This window comes from Rhincodon typus, chromosome 12 (assembly GCF_021869965.1).
Source record: "Rhincodon typus isolate 14 chromosome 12, sRhiTyp1.1, whole genome shotgun sequence".
NCBI classification, from domain to species: domain Eukaryota; kingdom Metazoa; phylum Chordata; class Chondrichthyes; order Orectolobiformes; family Rhincodontidae; genus Rhincodon; species Rhincodon typus.
The window spans coordinates 57,945,326-57,962,484 of NC_063343.1; the positions used below are offsets into that span (position 1 = coordinate 57,945,326).

Consider the following 17,159-nt stretch of genomic DNA (forward strand, 5'->3'; position numbering starts at 1 on the left):
ATCAAATTATAGAAAATGTTAAATAAAACAAAAATACATAATTCATTCAGTATTTACAAAGAGTTTGATACTTAATCAGAAATTATGCAGAACAGTAATTTGTTTGTTGTGCCATCAGATGGCGATACAGAAACAGCATTTTCACTTTTCCAGTTACAGAACACTGAGATCCATGGCAACCTTACTACTATGTAGTTTAAAACTAACGCCAGCACAGAAAAGACTGAAAGCAACAACTTTGTGAGTTACCAAGGCAGAGTTATTTATTGTATATATGCATATAGAGAAAAGAATTATAGTCACCCTTTAAGAAATTAGAAATGAGGTTTACAGAAATGTAGCATAAACAACTACATGGAAAGCACTTTTTCCTTATTCAATGCCTGGCTAATAATGATCAGAGCTAAAACTTTTCATTACATTCACAAAGGATCCAGCCATTGTTGCTCCATAATTTGGTTCCATTGATTTGACTGCGAAACTTGCTCTTTGAATTCATCCATTAGGTTGGTGATTCCTGAAAGGAAATGAAATTTAATAGCTACTATAAAGTCCATTTAAACAGTACAATTTAATACTACTATGGAATTGTGTATGAGCAGAAGCATCTTAATTTGACGAGGGAACTGAAGAGCATTGTTGTCCTTCATCCAAGGTTTGCTACAGAAATTTCAGAGGCAAGTAGGTTCAGCCAATTACATCAATTATGCCAGAGATAGTAGGAACTGCAGATACTGGAGAATCTGAGACAACAAGGTGCAGGGCTGGATGAACACAACAGGCCAAGCAGCATCATAGGAGCAGATATTCCCATTGTTTGTTTATACTGCTTTTTATTCTGATATCAGTCTTTGCTAACTTTAAGTATTCTTCTAACTTTCTCTATGTTGTGAGTGACTTAATATCAGTAGTTTGTGTGAAACTGCAATTATGACATTGGGCAAGCATCTCAAGGTACAAGTTCAAATCTCATCCAGGAAAACTGTGAAACAGAATTCAAGCAGTTTGGTAATTTACAGACCGACACCAAGTACAAAAGTGAACATTTAAGGTGCAAGGTTATAGTTACACTTCAGAAGAAAACCAAACTAATCTGCCCCAGTTGGGCCAACATTTTTGAAGTTCCACACCAAATGACTTAGTAAGTTATTCAGTTGTACACCAAATCTCAGTGACAGCGGCCTGTTATTTTTTCAGTGCAATTAGAAACAAGTAATTAAAGTAGCTTACTTAGCATTGTGCATCCAAAGGATAAATTTAAAAAGTTTTCTTTACTCACAGGAATGTGGACATTACTGACTGGACCAGCATTTATTGCTCATCCCTAATTACCCTTAAGAAGGTGAGGTGCCTTCCATGTGCAGTAGGTAAACGCACAATATCATCAGGGAGGGAATTGAGGATTTTGACACAACACCAGCGAAGGAATGATGGTATATTTTTAAGTCAGGATGGTGAACTCGCAGGTGATGGTATTCCCATGTAACTGCTGCCCTTCTCTTTCTACATGGAAGTGATCATGGCTTTGGAAGTTGATGGCTTGGCATCAGTATCATGCTCAAATGCTTAAGAATTACTGAGAACGGCTTTGTCACTCGACTAATCCAGTGTTTGTGACTTGTAATGCTGCTTTACTGATGAAGAGTACTGGATAAGCAGAACTTGCCTTCAACTAAGCATTGGGAAGACTGTGAAGTTTCTTTGCCAGATATACTGTCTTCTACCACTAATGCCATTCCTCTCCCTGTTAAGAGCTGGAGGCTAAAACATATCATTCATAACATTGGTACTTGACCCAGAGGTGAGCCTCCAATCACATTCACTCAGTCCATCATCAAGATGGTATTTCTTTTATTCACTTAGGATGTGGGCATCACTTGGCAATGATTGCCCATCCATAGTCGCCCTTGAGAAGGTGGTCGTGGCGGTAAACTACCTTCTTGAACTAGTGCAAGAAAATCTAAAATGCCACTAAGGGAAGTTCCAGGATTTGGGATTTGATATATTTCCAAATTAGAATGGTCATAGTCATAGTCATAGAGCATGGAAACAGACCTTCAGTTCAACTCGTGCAAGCTGACAGGAAATCCTAAACTAATCTAGTCCCATTTGCTGGCATTTGGTCCACATCCTCCTATTCGTGTACTCATACAGATGCCCTTTGAATGTTGTAATTGTACCAGCCTCCACCACTTCCCTGGCAGCTCATTCCATACATGCACCATCCTCTGCATGAGGAAGTTGCCCCTTTGGTACCTTTTAAAATTTTCCCCTTTCACCTTAAACCTATGTCTCTAGTTTTGGACTCTGCTACCCTGGGGAAAAGACCTTGGCTATCCACCCTATTCATGCCCCTCATGGTTTTATAGTACCTTCGAGGAGCTACTTTTTAAAAACCTGCCTAGTTTCTCTCCTCAGAACCTCATCCTTTCCTCTTTCTATGTCGTTAGTTCCAATGTGTACAGTGACATCCTCCTGGTTCCTCTCCCCTTTGAGAATATTCTGCACCCTCTCCAAGATATCCTTGATCCTGGCACCAGGGAGACAATACAGCATTCTGATGTCACGTTGTCGGCCATAGAAATGTCTGTCAGTGCCTTTGACTAGACAGTCCCCTGTCACAATCGATCGCTTGAAACCTGATGTACCCCCCGTTGCATTAGAACAAGACTCGGTACCAGAAACCTGGCTATTGGTGCTACATTCCCCTGAGAGTCCATCACCCCCTACATTTTCCAAAACAGCACACTTGTTTGAGATGGGGATAGCCACAGGACACTCCTGCACTACCTCTCCTACCATTCCCAAAGGTAACCTATCCACCTGACTGTATCTGCGGTTTTTCTACCTTCCAGAAACTGCCATCCATCACACCCATCCCCAGCTCCTGTAAATTCGTCTTTGCTTCTAACTCCCACTCCAACCAATCCATGTGATCCGATAGGATTCGCAACCAAACACACTTTCTGCAGGTATAATCATCAATATCATGGAAAGTCTCCCTAATCGCCTACATCCGACAGGAAGAGCACATCACTCAATTAAAGGCCATCTTTGCACCTTAACAAACTTTAGACCCAGAAAATAGCAGTCTTACTGCTCTAAAAACATTGCTCTGGGATAACTTAGTACCTATCTTTTATATTTTTAAAGTTTAATCAAGAGACAGATCTCGATAAAACATAATAAATAAAAACACTACTCTATTGTAGATTTACAAAAGAAAGTAGTAAGGTTACACTTAAAAAAAACACTTAGCTGCTCCCCTGCTGTGAGTTCCTCACACACATTTCTCCAAGGTCAGCTGTGAATTTCACTGTTTGTTTATTTTTCTCAGAATGAACTGGATGTCCAGAGATACTTGAAACTAAACAGCAGAAGCAGTCAGCTGTGTAGGTTCACTGCCCAGTCAGACAACTGTGCAGATTTACTGCTTGTTTTTTACCTCCCACGTGGTCCCTGCTTACTCCCTTTTCCTCCTTTTTTTTAAAAAAATGCTGTTGTTTTGATCATTTTTCACAAAAGTTCTAAAACAATGCAACAGCTTAGAAAACAGTAAACACTGCTCCAAAATTTCGAGGAAATCAGCTCCAACCCTGAAAATATCTCAAATAGTAGTAGCTGTTACAGCCACAATTTTTTTCCCATCACTGCTTACAAGGGAATTTGCAGTTGGTGGTGTTACTGTGTACCTGATGCCCTTGTCTTTCTAAGTGATCATAGTTAGGGGTTTAGAAGGGGCTGTTTAAGGAGCCTTGGTGAATTTCTGCACGTGCATTTTGCAGATAGTACAGACTTTTGCTACTGAGTGTTGGTGGTGGAGAGACTTAATGTTTGAGGATGTAGTGCCAATCAAGTAGGGCTGTTCTGTCCTGGATGGTGTCAAGCTTCTTGAGTGCTGTTGGAACTGCACTCATCCAGGCAAGTGGGGATTATTACATTACACTCCTGATTCACACCTTGTAGATAGCGGACAGGCTTAGAGGGAGTTGGGTAATTTACTTGGTGCAAGATTCCTAGTATCTGATCTGCTCGTTACCATAGTACTTATGATTAGTCCAGTTGAGTTTCTGGTCAATGGCAACCCCCCTGGATGTTGACAACATGGGGTATTCTGTGATGGTGGCGCCATTGAATGTCAAGGGACAGCAGTTAGGTTTTCTCCTTTCAGAGCTGGTCATTCCTGGGCACTTGTATGGTACATATGTTACTTGTCAGCCCAAGCCTGGATATTGTTCAGGTCTTGCTGCATTTGAGCATAGGCTACTTTAGTATCTGAGGAATTGTTAATGGTACTGAACAGTGTGCAGTCATCACCAAAAGCACCCACTTCTGACTTCATGATGGAAGGAAGGTGATTGATGAAGCAGCTGAAGATGGGTGGACCTGGATGCTACTGTGAGGAACTCCAACATAGATGCCTTGGAGCTGAGATGACTGATCTCCAACAACAATCATCTTCCTTCATGCTAGGCATGACTCAAAGCAGTAGAGAGTTTTTCCCGATTCCCATTGCCTCTAGTTTTACTGAGGCTTCTTGATACCAAATTCACTGACCTATATTATGTCTGATCTGCAATACTTCAATTTTAAATTATTATCCTCATTTGTGTTGCTAGGTATTCTATCTTCTCTTGCATTGAGGAACATTAACTCTTCAAAGCCTAATGCATCATGTACATATAAGGATACTCATTGAAGAAACACAATTTAAAACATCATGCACCAGCAGCAATTATCAAAAGATTACATAAGTCCATTTAACCCTTCCAGGTTTGTTGGTCCAAAGTATCAGCTGTGGCAATCTGCCTATAATAGAATACCATGCCTGTTAACACATTTGATTTCATGAACTAGATACGAATCATTTTAAAGTATAATGTTAATCAAGACAGTGCTGAATGCCACAGGCTCTGTTATCTGGAGACATGTAATGTGATCTGTGATTAAGTAGTTTGGTTGGGCTGTTTGAGTTTGATGTATTGCATAATGTCAGGCAAGCAGTCACCTTCAGAATCTTTCCACAGAAGGGAAGCTTCCATTTGCTCACTCCTTCTAAGAGCCCAAGTTGAGAGATTGTTGCCCTGAACTCCATCCCTATAGTCAAACGAAATATGCAATATTCTAAGAAAGCAAAAAGTCCAGGGTATTACCAAATGTGATAGTTCATAGAAATTAATAAACTTAAAATTAGCCACCTGTGGTAACAGCCTGCCCAAAATGTTGACTTAACAGGGAGGTTAAGAAAAATCATATTTCCTACCTTGCAATAGATATATTCAAATTTGCCCTTAAACCCTCCAGTCAATGACAATTAAATAACCGAATGACATCCATATTACAAGCATTAGTTTTAAAATAAAAAGCAACTGATGGCTAAACTCTCTTTCCTTATTTTAAGAAAAGCTTTCTTGTTTGAATTAGGGGCAGTACAAAAACATCAAGAGCCCTAGGTAGGGAGAATAAAAAAGTTAATCAGCTGACAGCCAATATACATAGACAAGACTAAGATTAGCCACTGCAATATTAAATAGCCTTCTAAATTTTATTAGCAAAGTGTACACTTAAACACTGCCAGAGGGAAAAATGCAGTCAAGCATTTGATTGATTGTCATCAACAGCAGGGCTAATCTTTAAAACGTGACTTGGGGTAAACACCTGTAGATTGTGCGTGAACATTATCTAGAAAGTTTGTGACGTACACCTTTGTTAGTGATTCTGATTACAGTGTTTCTTCTAGCATATTGCTGCTCTGGAGTTAATTACACAACTGATTGAGTCCCAAAAGCCAGAAATTCTCTCCTTTTTTTAAACCTCCTTCTTTCACTTTCAAATTGAAAGTTTTCAGCACCATTCCCCAACCAGCTAGACCAGGCTGAATTCATAGGTCTCTGCTCATACCTACAGCCGGTCTGATGAGACACATTGTAGCGACTCAGACACTGCCCCAGCTAACTCACTGCAGACACGTTTTAGTTTGGTTAATGCGATACAGAGACCGCCAAAGTCATCAGAATGCCTCATCGCCAGAACTTTCAAACAAGCGCCAAGATGCAGGTTTGCTGGTAGTGAGGCAAGTCTTCCCTATTGGATCCTTTCTATACATGTTCAGAACTTCTTGCAGCACTCCAATTGCAGACTTCAAAATGGTGATAATGCACCCCTGCAAAGGAGGTTTGGAGAGGGATATGGCATTTTTGTCCAGAGCTCTTCCAAGACAGTGAAGGAATTGTAAAAGCTTGGGCCAGCCACTGCAGAGGCACAATGGGTAAAGATCACCCAAGAAAGTGAAGGGCTGGAAACTGTGCACAACCCCTCAGGCTGTATGCCTGAAAAGAAATGTTCATTGTGAACATGAAAAGTATTGAAATTGAGTCGTGGGACAGGGTAGAAGATGCTCTATGGAGAAAACAATAATTTTATTGCACTTTGTAACATTTCAATTTGAAATGATTTGCCATGAGGCCATATGCCTGATACATAAATATTGAGAGAATTACAATTGCATTGAGGCACCAAAGAGTGGAACATACCTTTTTTTTAATCCATATATCTATCATGGAATGTAGGAGTCATTAACAAGATCACCATATGCTCCCTTTCCCTAACTGCCCTAATGGTTTCCGAGGCCACTTCAGAGGGCAGTTAAATGTCAATCACATTACTATGGATCTGGAATCACATGAAGGCCAGACCAGGTAAAGATGGCAGATTTCCCTCCCTAAAAGAAATTACTGAATCAGTTGACTTTTTACAACAATTGACAATAATTTCAGTTAGTTTACTGAGAGAAGTTTTCAATTCTAGACCTGCCACATTGAGATTTGAACCCATGTTCCTATAGTCCTATATTCCTGTGCCTCTGGAATACTAGTCCAATGAGTTACCACTACACTACTATTCCCTTATACACTGTCTCTGTATGAGTTGAATTTTATTGCCCTTTCTATAGTTTTCAAGTCCATGTTTTGTACTGTACTTTTACACATTTTAGGAATAAAGCATACTTTTGGGAAAGTAAATGAGGTTTTATTTGTACAGATACAGGTGTGATAGCAGCACATTCTGATCATGCAGTCCAGATATTTTTTGGTCCCCCTTTATTCACCATTCTCCTTGCTCTCTGTGGAAGTTCTTGCCTCCACTTGACATATTTGTGATACATTTGTGATATGGCATGGCTGGGGTGGAAATTAATCACTGGAGTAGACTTTATTGCTGGTGGGATTTAATAGTCTCTCTGAAAACTGCGGAAAGCATGGGAGACAATCACAAAAAGATCTACTCAGCATAACAGGGATACAGAAACCCAATAAAAGCCAGGAGAAACCATGGACAACTTGCTACAAGGACTGTAAATCTGTGCGGAGTATTATGAGTGATAAATATGAGTGGAAAGTTGCTTGCCGCAGTTTAGTTTAAGTTGCCTGCAGAAAGAAAGCAGTGATTTGTTCCAGTAAATGATTCTTTTGCAGTAAAATCCTGACCTGTCATTCTTTTAGCTGTTAAATGGAAATTTGAATTTGTTTTTGAAAGTTACTGGTCTCTACAGAGATCATGACAATGGCTTCTAAAGACACAAGATGTGAAAACGTTGGTTTCAGAGTCCAAAGATGGCTGGATAGGAATCCCAAGTATCAGGTAGAAACACGAACAGCGTTGCATGTATATTGAAGATTTCTTTCAGTGGCACATGTACTGAGTCGTTACCTTTTTCATTTATATCAACTACCAGTACATGTTCTACTTTTCTCCGACATATTGTACGTCCTTTCCTGTCCTTTTCAGGCGTTCTGTCAGCACCTCCACACTGTGGTTAGACTCAATCAAAACTTTTTTGTTAGGAAGGTCAATGTCAAACTGCACACCTGCAAAAAAAAAATTGGGCTGATCAGAAGAGTTAAATCTTAGAACTCCAAAAGCAGAAATGAGCAATCTGAAACTGATACATACTAGTCTTATTTGCTTAGTAGGCTAAAAGGACCACATATGTCTGCATATCTTAGTAGAATATTTTGTATCTTTAGATATACGACTGAAAACTTCAATTGCTGGATTATTTTTATACTTTCTGGAGCAGTGATAGGAGCTTCAGTAAAGAGGAAGGAGAAATTCCTGCTCCTTTGACTCCATTTCACATGCTCAAACGTGTCAACTAGGGTTATTTCAATGATACTGCCTAGCCCTCCAACCTCTAGCAACTAAAAAGGACAAAAACAGCAAAATCATGAATACCATCATTCTCTTCAAGTTACACATTATTCCTGAGTTAACACGACTTCTGAGATTCAAAGCAGGGCCCTTTCACCTTCTCTGGCCAGTTAAGATTGGACAATACTTATGGCCTTATCAGCACTGGCCACATTCCTAGACCACGTTAAAGAGTTCATACTCAAGTGCTTGCTAAGCACATAATAGATGATGGGTTGGTATTCAGTGCAGATTTACGGATGAGGCCAATTCTATCAAAGGCTCAAACACATACTCACTGCCTACTTACAACAGCAATTTTCTAAAAATGTTTTAGCATACCCTGGCAGTGACATTATACATAGATTCCTTCTCATGATTGAACTAGCTACGTCACCTAATACAAATAGTCTTGGGACTCAAATAGAGCTAATTACATTTATCGTTGATTGATGCTGAAAATGCTGACGGCAAAGTGCAATGAAGGACTTTGTCTGATCCGAAAAAATGAAAACAACTATGCACGAGATAAGCATAGCAGCAAAAATGTTTTGCTATCGAGAAAACTATATGGGTTTCCTCTGGCTTGCTGGTAATTACATCTTCTGATGTGGCACTCAGCCATACAGATCATAAACAATACAATTTTAGTACCCTTATCTGAGCTGAGTAACTCTCTTAAATTTACATAGCACTGCATTGGAGTGTTACCAAACAAAAGACTGACACTGAGCCAGAACAGGACATATTCATTGACCAAAAGCTTCATCAAAGCAGCAAGTCTTAAATGAAGAGTTAGGGAGAGAATACTCAAGATGAAATTGGCTGATATATAAAATCAAAGTTCACTTCCACACATTTCCCAGAAACATTCTTCATTATGGGAGTCAAAGTCATCCATTCCCAATTAAACAACCATTTGTACTAGGGAAATGGATGTAAGGACAGCAAAGCTTTCCTCAAATAACAATTTCCTTCAATTAGTAATTACCAGCTGGAAACAAAGATCTACTTGTGAGTTTCTCTCAGGCAAGCCTCTTAGCCAAAAGTGCACATATTTACCCATACAGTTCATTTTGTGTAATGTTTTTGTTAATGTTTTCATATTAACTGTTCTTCCATATCAATGCAACCATACCCTTTGTACCTCTAGTTCAATCAGTGCTCCAGTTGGGCAGTCCACTGATTTTTTCACCTTTTTAAACGTCAGCCTATTACCTTGCCCATGATGCCAGACAAAAGTTTAGCGCAGTTACACTGCTCTCGCCATCACGATGTTTTAGATGCTGAGAGATTCTAGAAATTGCACTCTCAAGACAAAGTAAGAAATTATAAATGAGTAGAAATTGCGAATCTTTGGCATTCTAGAACACTCAATGTTAAGCCATCACATTTATTCAAGATGGTGACTGGTAGATCCTTCGAAGTGAGAAAATCAAGAGTACAGGGACACAGTGTGAAAGTGCAGCTGAAGTAGAAAATCAGGCAGTCAACATATGGAGGTATTTCAAAGAGACTGGCCACAGAATTCATCCTGACTGTTTAGAGATCAGAATTCTGAAAATCTTATTTCTTTCAGCCACGAAGTTGATTTTGTAAATAGTAGAAGGTAAATCCCAAAAGCTAAATTAAATTGCAAAATAGACTGCAAGTTTTCAGGCAGAAACTAGTAAAAGACAAACTTAGGACTGGTAAAATAACATCCATTCTTGTGTTGTAAGTTATCAATATACAGAACAGATGACTGGACAGATCAGAAGCAAATACGTCAATCTTTTCCAGACCTAATGGTTGCCATAATTGGAGGGACTTCAGGGGCATACAAGATAGAGGAATGAAAATGGGTCAAATGACCACTTTCTGATGTTGCCCCAACACAATGAAATAACAAGAGTTATCAGAATTATTTCTCACGCTAAAATTAGCTCTCATACAAAACTGTAAATCTCACCTCCTAACTTATTCAGCACTCGGGTCACAGCATTAGAGCAGCCTTCACACGTCATGTCGACAAAGAACTCGTGTTTCTGCAAAAAATTAACTGATTTAAAAATACTCATAATCAAAATTTTCGTCTTTATTTTTGAATCTAACCAAGGACGTGCCCCTCACTATCTCTGGATTTTCCTCCAGTCCTACTTCCTTCAGCAGATATGCTCATTTCACTAATTGTGACTTCTTGAATCTCATCAGTTTTAATCATGACATCATTGGTGGCCAAGTTCTGGAATTTCTCAGCTTAACCACTGGGCCTCTTAACTGCTCTCCCTTCCTTAATCGATTCCTTAACTCAGATCTTTAAAAAATACTTATTAATCATTCACCAAAAATCACTCGGCATGTACTTCTGTGGCAAATCTTGGATTATAATGCTCTGTTAAAACATTGTGGGATATTTTACTAAAGGTTTTATAGAAATAAAAGTTGCTGTTCTCAGAATCCCATTGATCCGTTATTAAAATTATCAAATTATGCATGAGATGGAGATAGGTAAACAAAACAGACACTATATATGTTGTCTCACATACTCAAAATAACAAGACTGAGGGGGATGAACAAAGAACCAGAGAATTATAGTACAAATGGAAGTGTGTCAGCTTTTTTGAACAGCCATGTAGTAAGTTGCTTTTTCCCCCACTCTTTCCCCTTATCTCTGAAATTTTGTTCTCCTCCAAACATTCACAAAGGTCGCTAAGAGAAGTTACTATTTAAACCATACTCATTATCTTTTCAGGCAGTGGACTCCAAATCCTAATCGCTCATTGGCAAAAGAAATGGAGATCACTTTCTATGCAATCGCAATAAATCAGTGACCTCTCATTTCCAAAAATTCAGCCATTGGAAACAGTTACTCTATTTAAACAGATCACCATTTTAGACACGTTGATTAAATCTTCTCTTATAACCTTCTCTGCAGGAAAGGGAACAATTTAAACTTCTCAGTATACCCACATTTCACTAACTCTTTCCCTTGGAACAATCCTCATTAGTCTCTTCTATACCCATATAAAACTCCTTAGTTCCTGTTCAAGAAAGTGTCTAATTCAGAACACAACATATTAGCTGCAGTCAAAACGAGTTCCTCCTTCTGAGAAAGTATCAAGACTACATCTGAACCAAATCCTCTGTAAATATCACCCACCGCTCCATTTAATGTCTGCCTGGCAATACTTGATTCCCATTTAAGCAGGCTAGATTCCAGATCCACTCACTCAAACTAGCCTTGTTCAAATTAAGTATGTTACTTAAGATTACTCCTTGGCTTTCTCCACAACTCTATCCTTAAGATGATCAACTTCATTCAAAATTGGGACAGTTCTTTCATCTTTCAGTAATTTTGTTGCTCCTCTATCTCCTTTTTGCTACTTGATAACTTGTAAATTGAACAAGTAACAGCATATTCATTGCTCTTAAGTTCAACCAAATTGATTTTGCTCTCTTATCTAAGGACATTCTTCCCTCCAGTGCAACATTTTCCATACTTAAAACTGCTGCTTTTATCTTTCCCCATCATTGCTGACTAACTTATATTCCAGAATATTAAGTATTCAAACTTCCTTATTTTGTGTCAGGTATCAGTTATTACCACTGTATTATATTCCTTTTGAAATAACTACAAACCTAATTTTTAGAAAATGAATTATTCTTCATTCTAATTTATATTAATTTGAACAATCTAATGCGGCATAACATAAAAGAATGGAAAAATTATCTGTAAGTGGTCATACAGTCCTTTTAACCTGTTCCATCATTCAACAAGACTTTAATTAATTTTGTACTTCAATTTACTTTCTGCAGGAGTTGGCTTCCACAGTCCAATAACCTACAATCTCTTCCAGTCTCTCAAAGAGACCCGTTCCTCCACCAATGATACATTTCAGATCAAATTCAGATGCGAATTACATAATAAATGGTAAGACAGAACTCACATCTGAAAATTAAGAGAGACTTGTCCAACCTCCAAGTGCATCTCTTCAGGGTCAACATTCTCTCACACAGAAACTATTTAGATGCAGCACACAATCTACTGTTAATTTAAAGGTATTTTTAATTTTAAAATATTCAAATTATCTAGTAATTCAAAGTAAGTCTTTTTGCTCAAAGTTGAATACAATAATTCAAGTTAGGCAGTTTGGAATTAAGAGTAGATGTAATTAATTTGAGAAGCAATATGATTTCAGAACCGATTTTCAAAATAATTTCAGTAACAGATTTCCACACTGTAATTAGCTGAGTTACTTACAACAGTCCAATAATGTCAAATGAACTGTATAACTGAATCAGAGATATGGCTTAAAAATTCCTTCATGGGCTCACACATCCCTATGTTACCTCTAATCCCACAAGCATTTGTGATCCCACCACGCCTCCAAATTTGGCATCTTGCACATTCCGAAGTTTAATCTCTCCTCCACTAGTGGCTACATTTTTAGCTGTCTCAGCACTAAGCTCAGGAATTTCCTTTCTAAACCTTAACATCTCACACACTCCTTTAAAATCTCACTTTTTGGAACAAGCTTGTGGTAATCCATCTTAATGCCTTGTGTGTCAAATTTTGATTGATAAAACTTCTGTTTTGCCAAATGAAAAATGGAATAAAAATGCAAGAGATGCCACATTTTGCTTGAGACATTAAACTGATGCCCCATCTGCCCTCTCAGATTGATATAGAGTAACACAGTATGGAAACAGGCCCTTCAGCCCAAACTGGTCCATGCTGACTATCGTGCCCACTCAGTTAGTCCCAATTATTCGCATTTGGTCCATAGCCCTCTAAACCCTTCCCATACATGGACCCATCCAAATGATTTTTTTAAAATGTTGCTAATTTACCTGCCTCAACCACTTTCTCTAGCAGCCCATGTCATAGACGCACCACTCTTTGCATGAAAAAATTGCCCCTCAGATCCTTCTTAAATCTTTCCCCTCTCACCCTAAACCTATGCGTTCTAGTTTTCAATCTCCCATCCCTGGGATAAATACTATACGCATTCATCCTATCTATGCCCCTCATAACTTTATACACCTCAGTAAGGTCAGCGCTCATTCTCCTACATTCCAAGGAATAAAGTCCTATCCTGGCCAACCTCTCCCTAAAATTCAGGCCTACTACATCCTTGTAAATCTTCTTTGCACACTTTCCAGTTTAACTACGTCTTTCCTGTAACAGGGTGACCAAAACTGTACACAATACTCCAAGTGCAGCCTCACCAACGACTTATACAGCTGTAACATAACGATCCAATGCCCATACTCAATGCCTCGACCAAAGAAGGCCAGCATGCTAAATGCCTTCTTCACCACACTATCTACCTGTGACACCGATTTCAAAGAACTATGTACTTGTACTCCTAGGTCCCTCTGTTCCACAACACTCCTCAGGACCTTCCAATTTACTGTATAAGTCTTACCTTGGTTTGACTTTCCAAAGTGCAACACCTCACACTTATCTGTACTGAATTACATTTGCCAATCCTCAGCCCACTTCCCCATCTGATCAAGATCCCTCTTTAATTTTTGTTAACCTTCATTGCTATCAACGGTACCTCCTAATTTTGTATCATCCGCAAACTTACTAATCATGTCTTGTACATTCACATCCAGATAAATTATGTAAATAACAAATAACAAAGATCCCAGCACTGACCCCTGTGGCACGCCACTAGTCACAGGCCTCCAGTCCGAGAAACAATCTTCAACCATCACACTCTACTTCCTACCATTGAGCCAATTTTGAATCCAATTAACTAGGTCTCCCTGGATCCCACATGACCTAACCTTCATGACTAGCCTGCTGTGTGGGACCTTGTCAAAGGCCATATGTCCATATTGACAATATCCATGCCCTCATCCACCCTCTTGGTTACCTCTTCAAAAAACTCTAAAAGATTTGTCAGACATGACTTTCTGCGCACTAATCCATGCTGACTATCCCTTGACTGTCCAAATGTTGGTTGATCCTGTTCCTCAGTATCCTCTTCAATAACTTGCCTACCACTGATGTCAAGCTCACTGGCCTTTAGTTCCCTGGCTTGTCTGTGCTACCTTTCTTAAACAATGGAACAGCATTAGCTATCCTCCAGTCTTCTGAAACTTCACCAGTGGCTAAAGATGAAGCAAAAATTTCTGCAAGGGCCTTTATAATTTCTTTCCTAGCCTCGCACAATGTCCAGGGATGGACTTGATCAGGCCCAGGGGATTTATCCAACTTAATGCACTTTAAGGCTGCAAACACCTCCTCTCTGGTAATATGTGTGCAGTCCAAAACATCCCCATTTGTTTCCCTTATTTCCTTAGCATCCATGATTCTCTCCTCAATAAACACTGAGGAGAAACATTCATTAAAATCTCCCCTATCTCCTGTGGCTCCACACATAAACAGCCATGCTTATCTTTAAGGGGGCCTATTCTCTCCCTAGCCACCCTTTTACTCTTAAAATAGCTATAGAACCTCTTGGGATTACCTTCAACTTTATTTACCAGATCCATCTCATACCCTCTTTTTGCTCTTCTGATTTCCCTCTTCATTGTGCTCGTACACTTTTTATAGTCATCTAGGGATTCACTTGAGCCTGATAGTTTAAACTCAATGTATGCCTTCTTCCTTTTCCTGATCAGAGCCTCAATATCCCTTGTCAGCCAGGGGATCCTTAAACCTGCCAGCTTTTCCCTTCACCCTAACAGGGACATACTGTCCCTGGACTCTTAATATCACACTTTCAAAAGCCTCCCATTTGCTAGTCATTCCTTTTCCTTCAAACAGACTCACCCAATCGACCTCTGATAGATCCTGTCTAATAGCTCCAAAACTGGCCCTGCTGCAGTTTAGCACCTTAACCTGTGGACCTGTTCTATCTTTTTCCATAAGTAAGAGAGTTATGGTCAATGGACCTAAAGTGCTCTCCGATTGATACTTCAGTCACTTGCCTGACCTCCTTTTCTAAGAGGAGGTCCTGTGTTGCGCCCTCCAAATATTCATTTAGGAAACTTTCTTGGACACATTTGACTAATTTTACCTGGTCCAGGCCTTTTACCTTCTGGGTGAATACAGGAGAAATTAAAATCTCCAACCAATACTACTCCATTATTCCTATAGGTATCTGCACTCTCTCTACACATCTGCTCCTTTAGTATCCGCTGGCTATTTGGGGGTCTATAATAAGTCACGACAAAGTGACCACCTCCTTCTTCTTTCTAAATTCCAACCATTTGGCCTCATTTAATGACCCCGTAAGAATATCTTCTCTGAGCACTGTTGTTACGTCCTCCCTTATCAAAAGGGCAACTCCCCCTCCTCACTTACTTGTACTTCTATGACCCTGTAGGTTCTGTATCCTGGAACATTGAGCTGCCAGTCCTGCCCTTCTCTTAGCCATGTTTCTGTTATGACTATAATATCCCAGTCCCCACAGCCAATCCATGCTCTGAGCTCATTTGCCTCATATAAAGGATCTCGTGCCACTAAAGTGAATGTCTGAATCCCTGGAGTCTTCATCAGAACTGACCACTGTACCTACTGAATCAAAGACACCCAAAAAAACTGCAGATCCTGGAAATTTAGAAACAAAAACAGAAGTTGCTGGAGAAACTCCGTAGGTCTAGCAACATCTGGACAGAGAAAGCGGAGTTAAATTTAAGTCAGGTGACCCTTCTACAAAACACTGAAGCTCTGAAGAAGGGTCACTGGACCCGAAATTTAAACTTTGTTTGCACAGGTGCTGCTAGACCTGCTGAGTCTTTTCCAGGAACTTCTGTCCTTGAGCACATCGATTGAATTGCATACAGAGAAACATTTTCAAATAGTGCCATGGGACCTTCTACATTCTTGCCAGAGGTGGACTTTGATGTAACACCTCGCCTGAAATCAGGAATGCCCATCCTACAGTGAAGCACTCCCTCAGTACTGCACTGAAGTACCAACCCAGATTTTGCATTCAGTTTTTGGAGAGGAACTTACAACCCTGTGATTCACCTCTCCTACCCTCTCAGCCAAAACCCAAACTGGTTTCAATGCATTCGACAGAAAACTTGTATCAAGTCTCTCCCTCACCCCCCCCCCCCCCCCAAGCACATTTGTTGTTATCAGCTTTGCAAAAATGTTGTCCCCTAACAAAATTATACACCAAACATCTCTGGGAACGCAAACACTTTCTGCTGCGCCATTTCACGGGAGCAACTGGACCTGGGACTAGGCAAGGGTCAAGCACGCCTCCTGTGGCCGAACAGCCAGCTGTACTCATAGCCCAGGCGGACGGCCGAGGGAAAGGCCCCAGCTCCGGGGGGAGATCATGCAGGCGCCAAGAACTACAACCAACCGCTCAGACCGTACCCGCTTCCCGTGACAAGCGCGGTGTCTGAGTGAACTCCCGGGCTCCGGGTTTCGAGCCCATACCCCCCCTCACCCTCACCCTCACCCTCACCGTCATGATGACTCCGGGATGTCCGCCACTGCTCCCGTCGCCAACCTCGTCCACAACAACCCGCTGTCACCTCGGCGCATGCGCAACTGACCCTTCACCTACACAAACAGGGCCGCTAGGGGGAGCCCGCGGGCCCACCCACCTGACTCGCAACCCAGCGATCCGCCGCTCCACCCCTGCGACTCGCAACACAGCGATCCGCCGCTAGGGGAGCCCGCGGGCTGTACTTCAGACCCACAACTCAATTAGAGGCGAATGTCACCGCGTAACCCCCAAACGTCCTCTGCTCCAGTGAAAAAAGTTCCGGCCTAACCCGGCTTATTTCTATAACTGAAACCTTCCATCCCTGGCAACATCCTGGTAAATCATTTCTGAACCCTCTCCAGTTTAATGATATCCTTCCTTTAACAGGGCGGCCAGAGCTGCACAAAGTATTCCAGAAGAGGCCTCACCAATGTCTTGCACAATCTCAACATACCATCCCAACTCCTACACTCAATGGTCTGAGCAATGAAGGCAAGCATGCTAAATGCCTTCTTAACCACCCTG

General features: G+C 40.5%; 1 protein-coding gene across 1 annotated transcript; it reads right to left on the reverse strand.

Moving 5' to 3' along the window:
* Positions 1–241: 241 nt before the first annotated feature.
* atox1 (antioxidant 1 copper chaperone) lies at positions 242–16,739 on the reverse strand. Its single transcript, XM_020512506.2, has 4 exons — positions 16,611–16,739; positions 10,142–10,217; positions 7,711–7,868; positions 242–517 (listed from the first exon to the last, which is right to left on the reverse strand). Exons 1-3 carry the CDS (start codon positions 16,614–16,616, stop codon positions 7,744–7,746), a joined length of 207 nt encoding a protein of 68 aa, XP_020368095.1. The 5' UTR covers positions 16,617–16,739; the 3' UTR covers positions 242–517; positions 7,711–7,743.
* Between the last annotated feature and the right edge of the window lie 420 nt (positions 16,740–17,159).

Bases quoted from the DNA above. Each gene is read 5' to 3' on its own strand.
- atox1 (XM_020512506.2), bottom strand. The intron at 7,869-10,141 runs GTGAGATTTACA...TTTTTTTTGCAG, and splicing joins AGTGCTGAATAAGTTAGGAG to GTGTGCAGTTTGACATTGAC.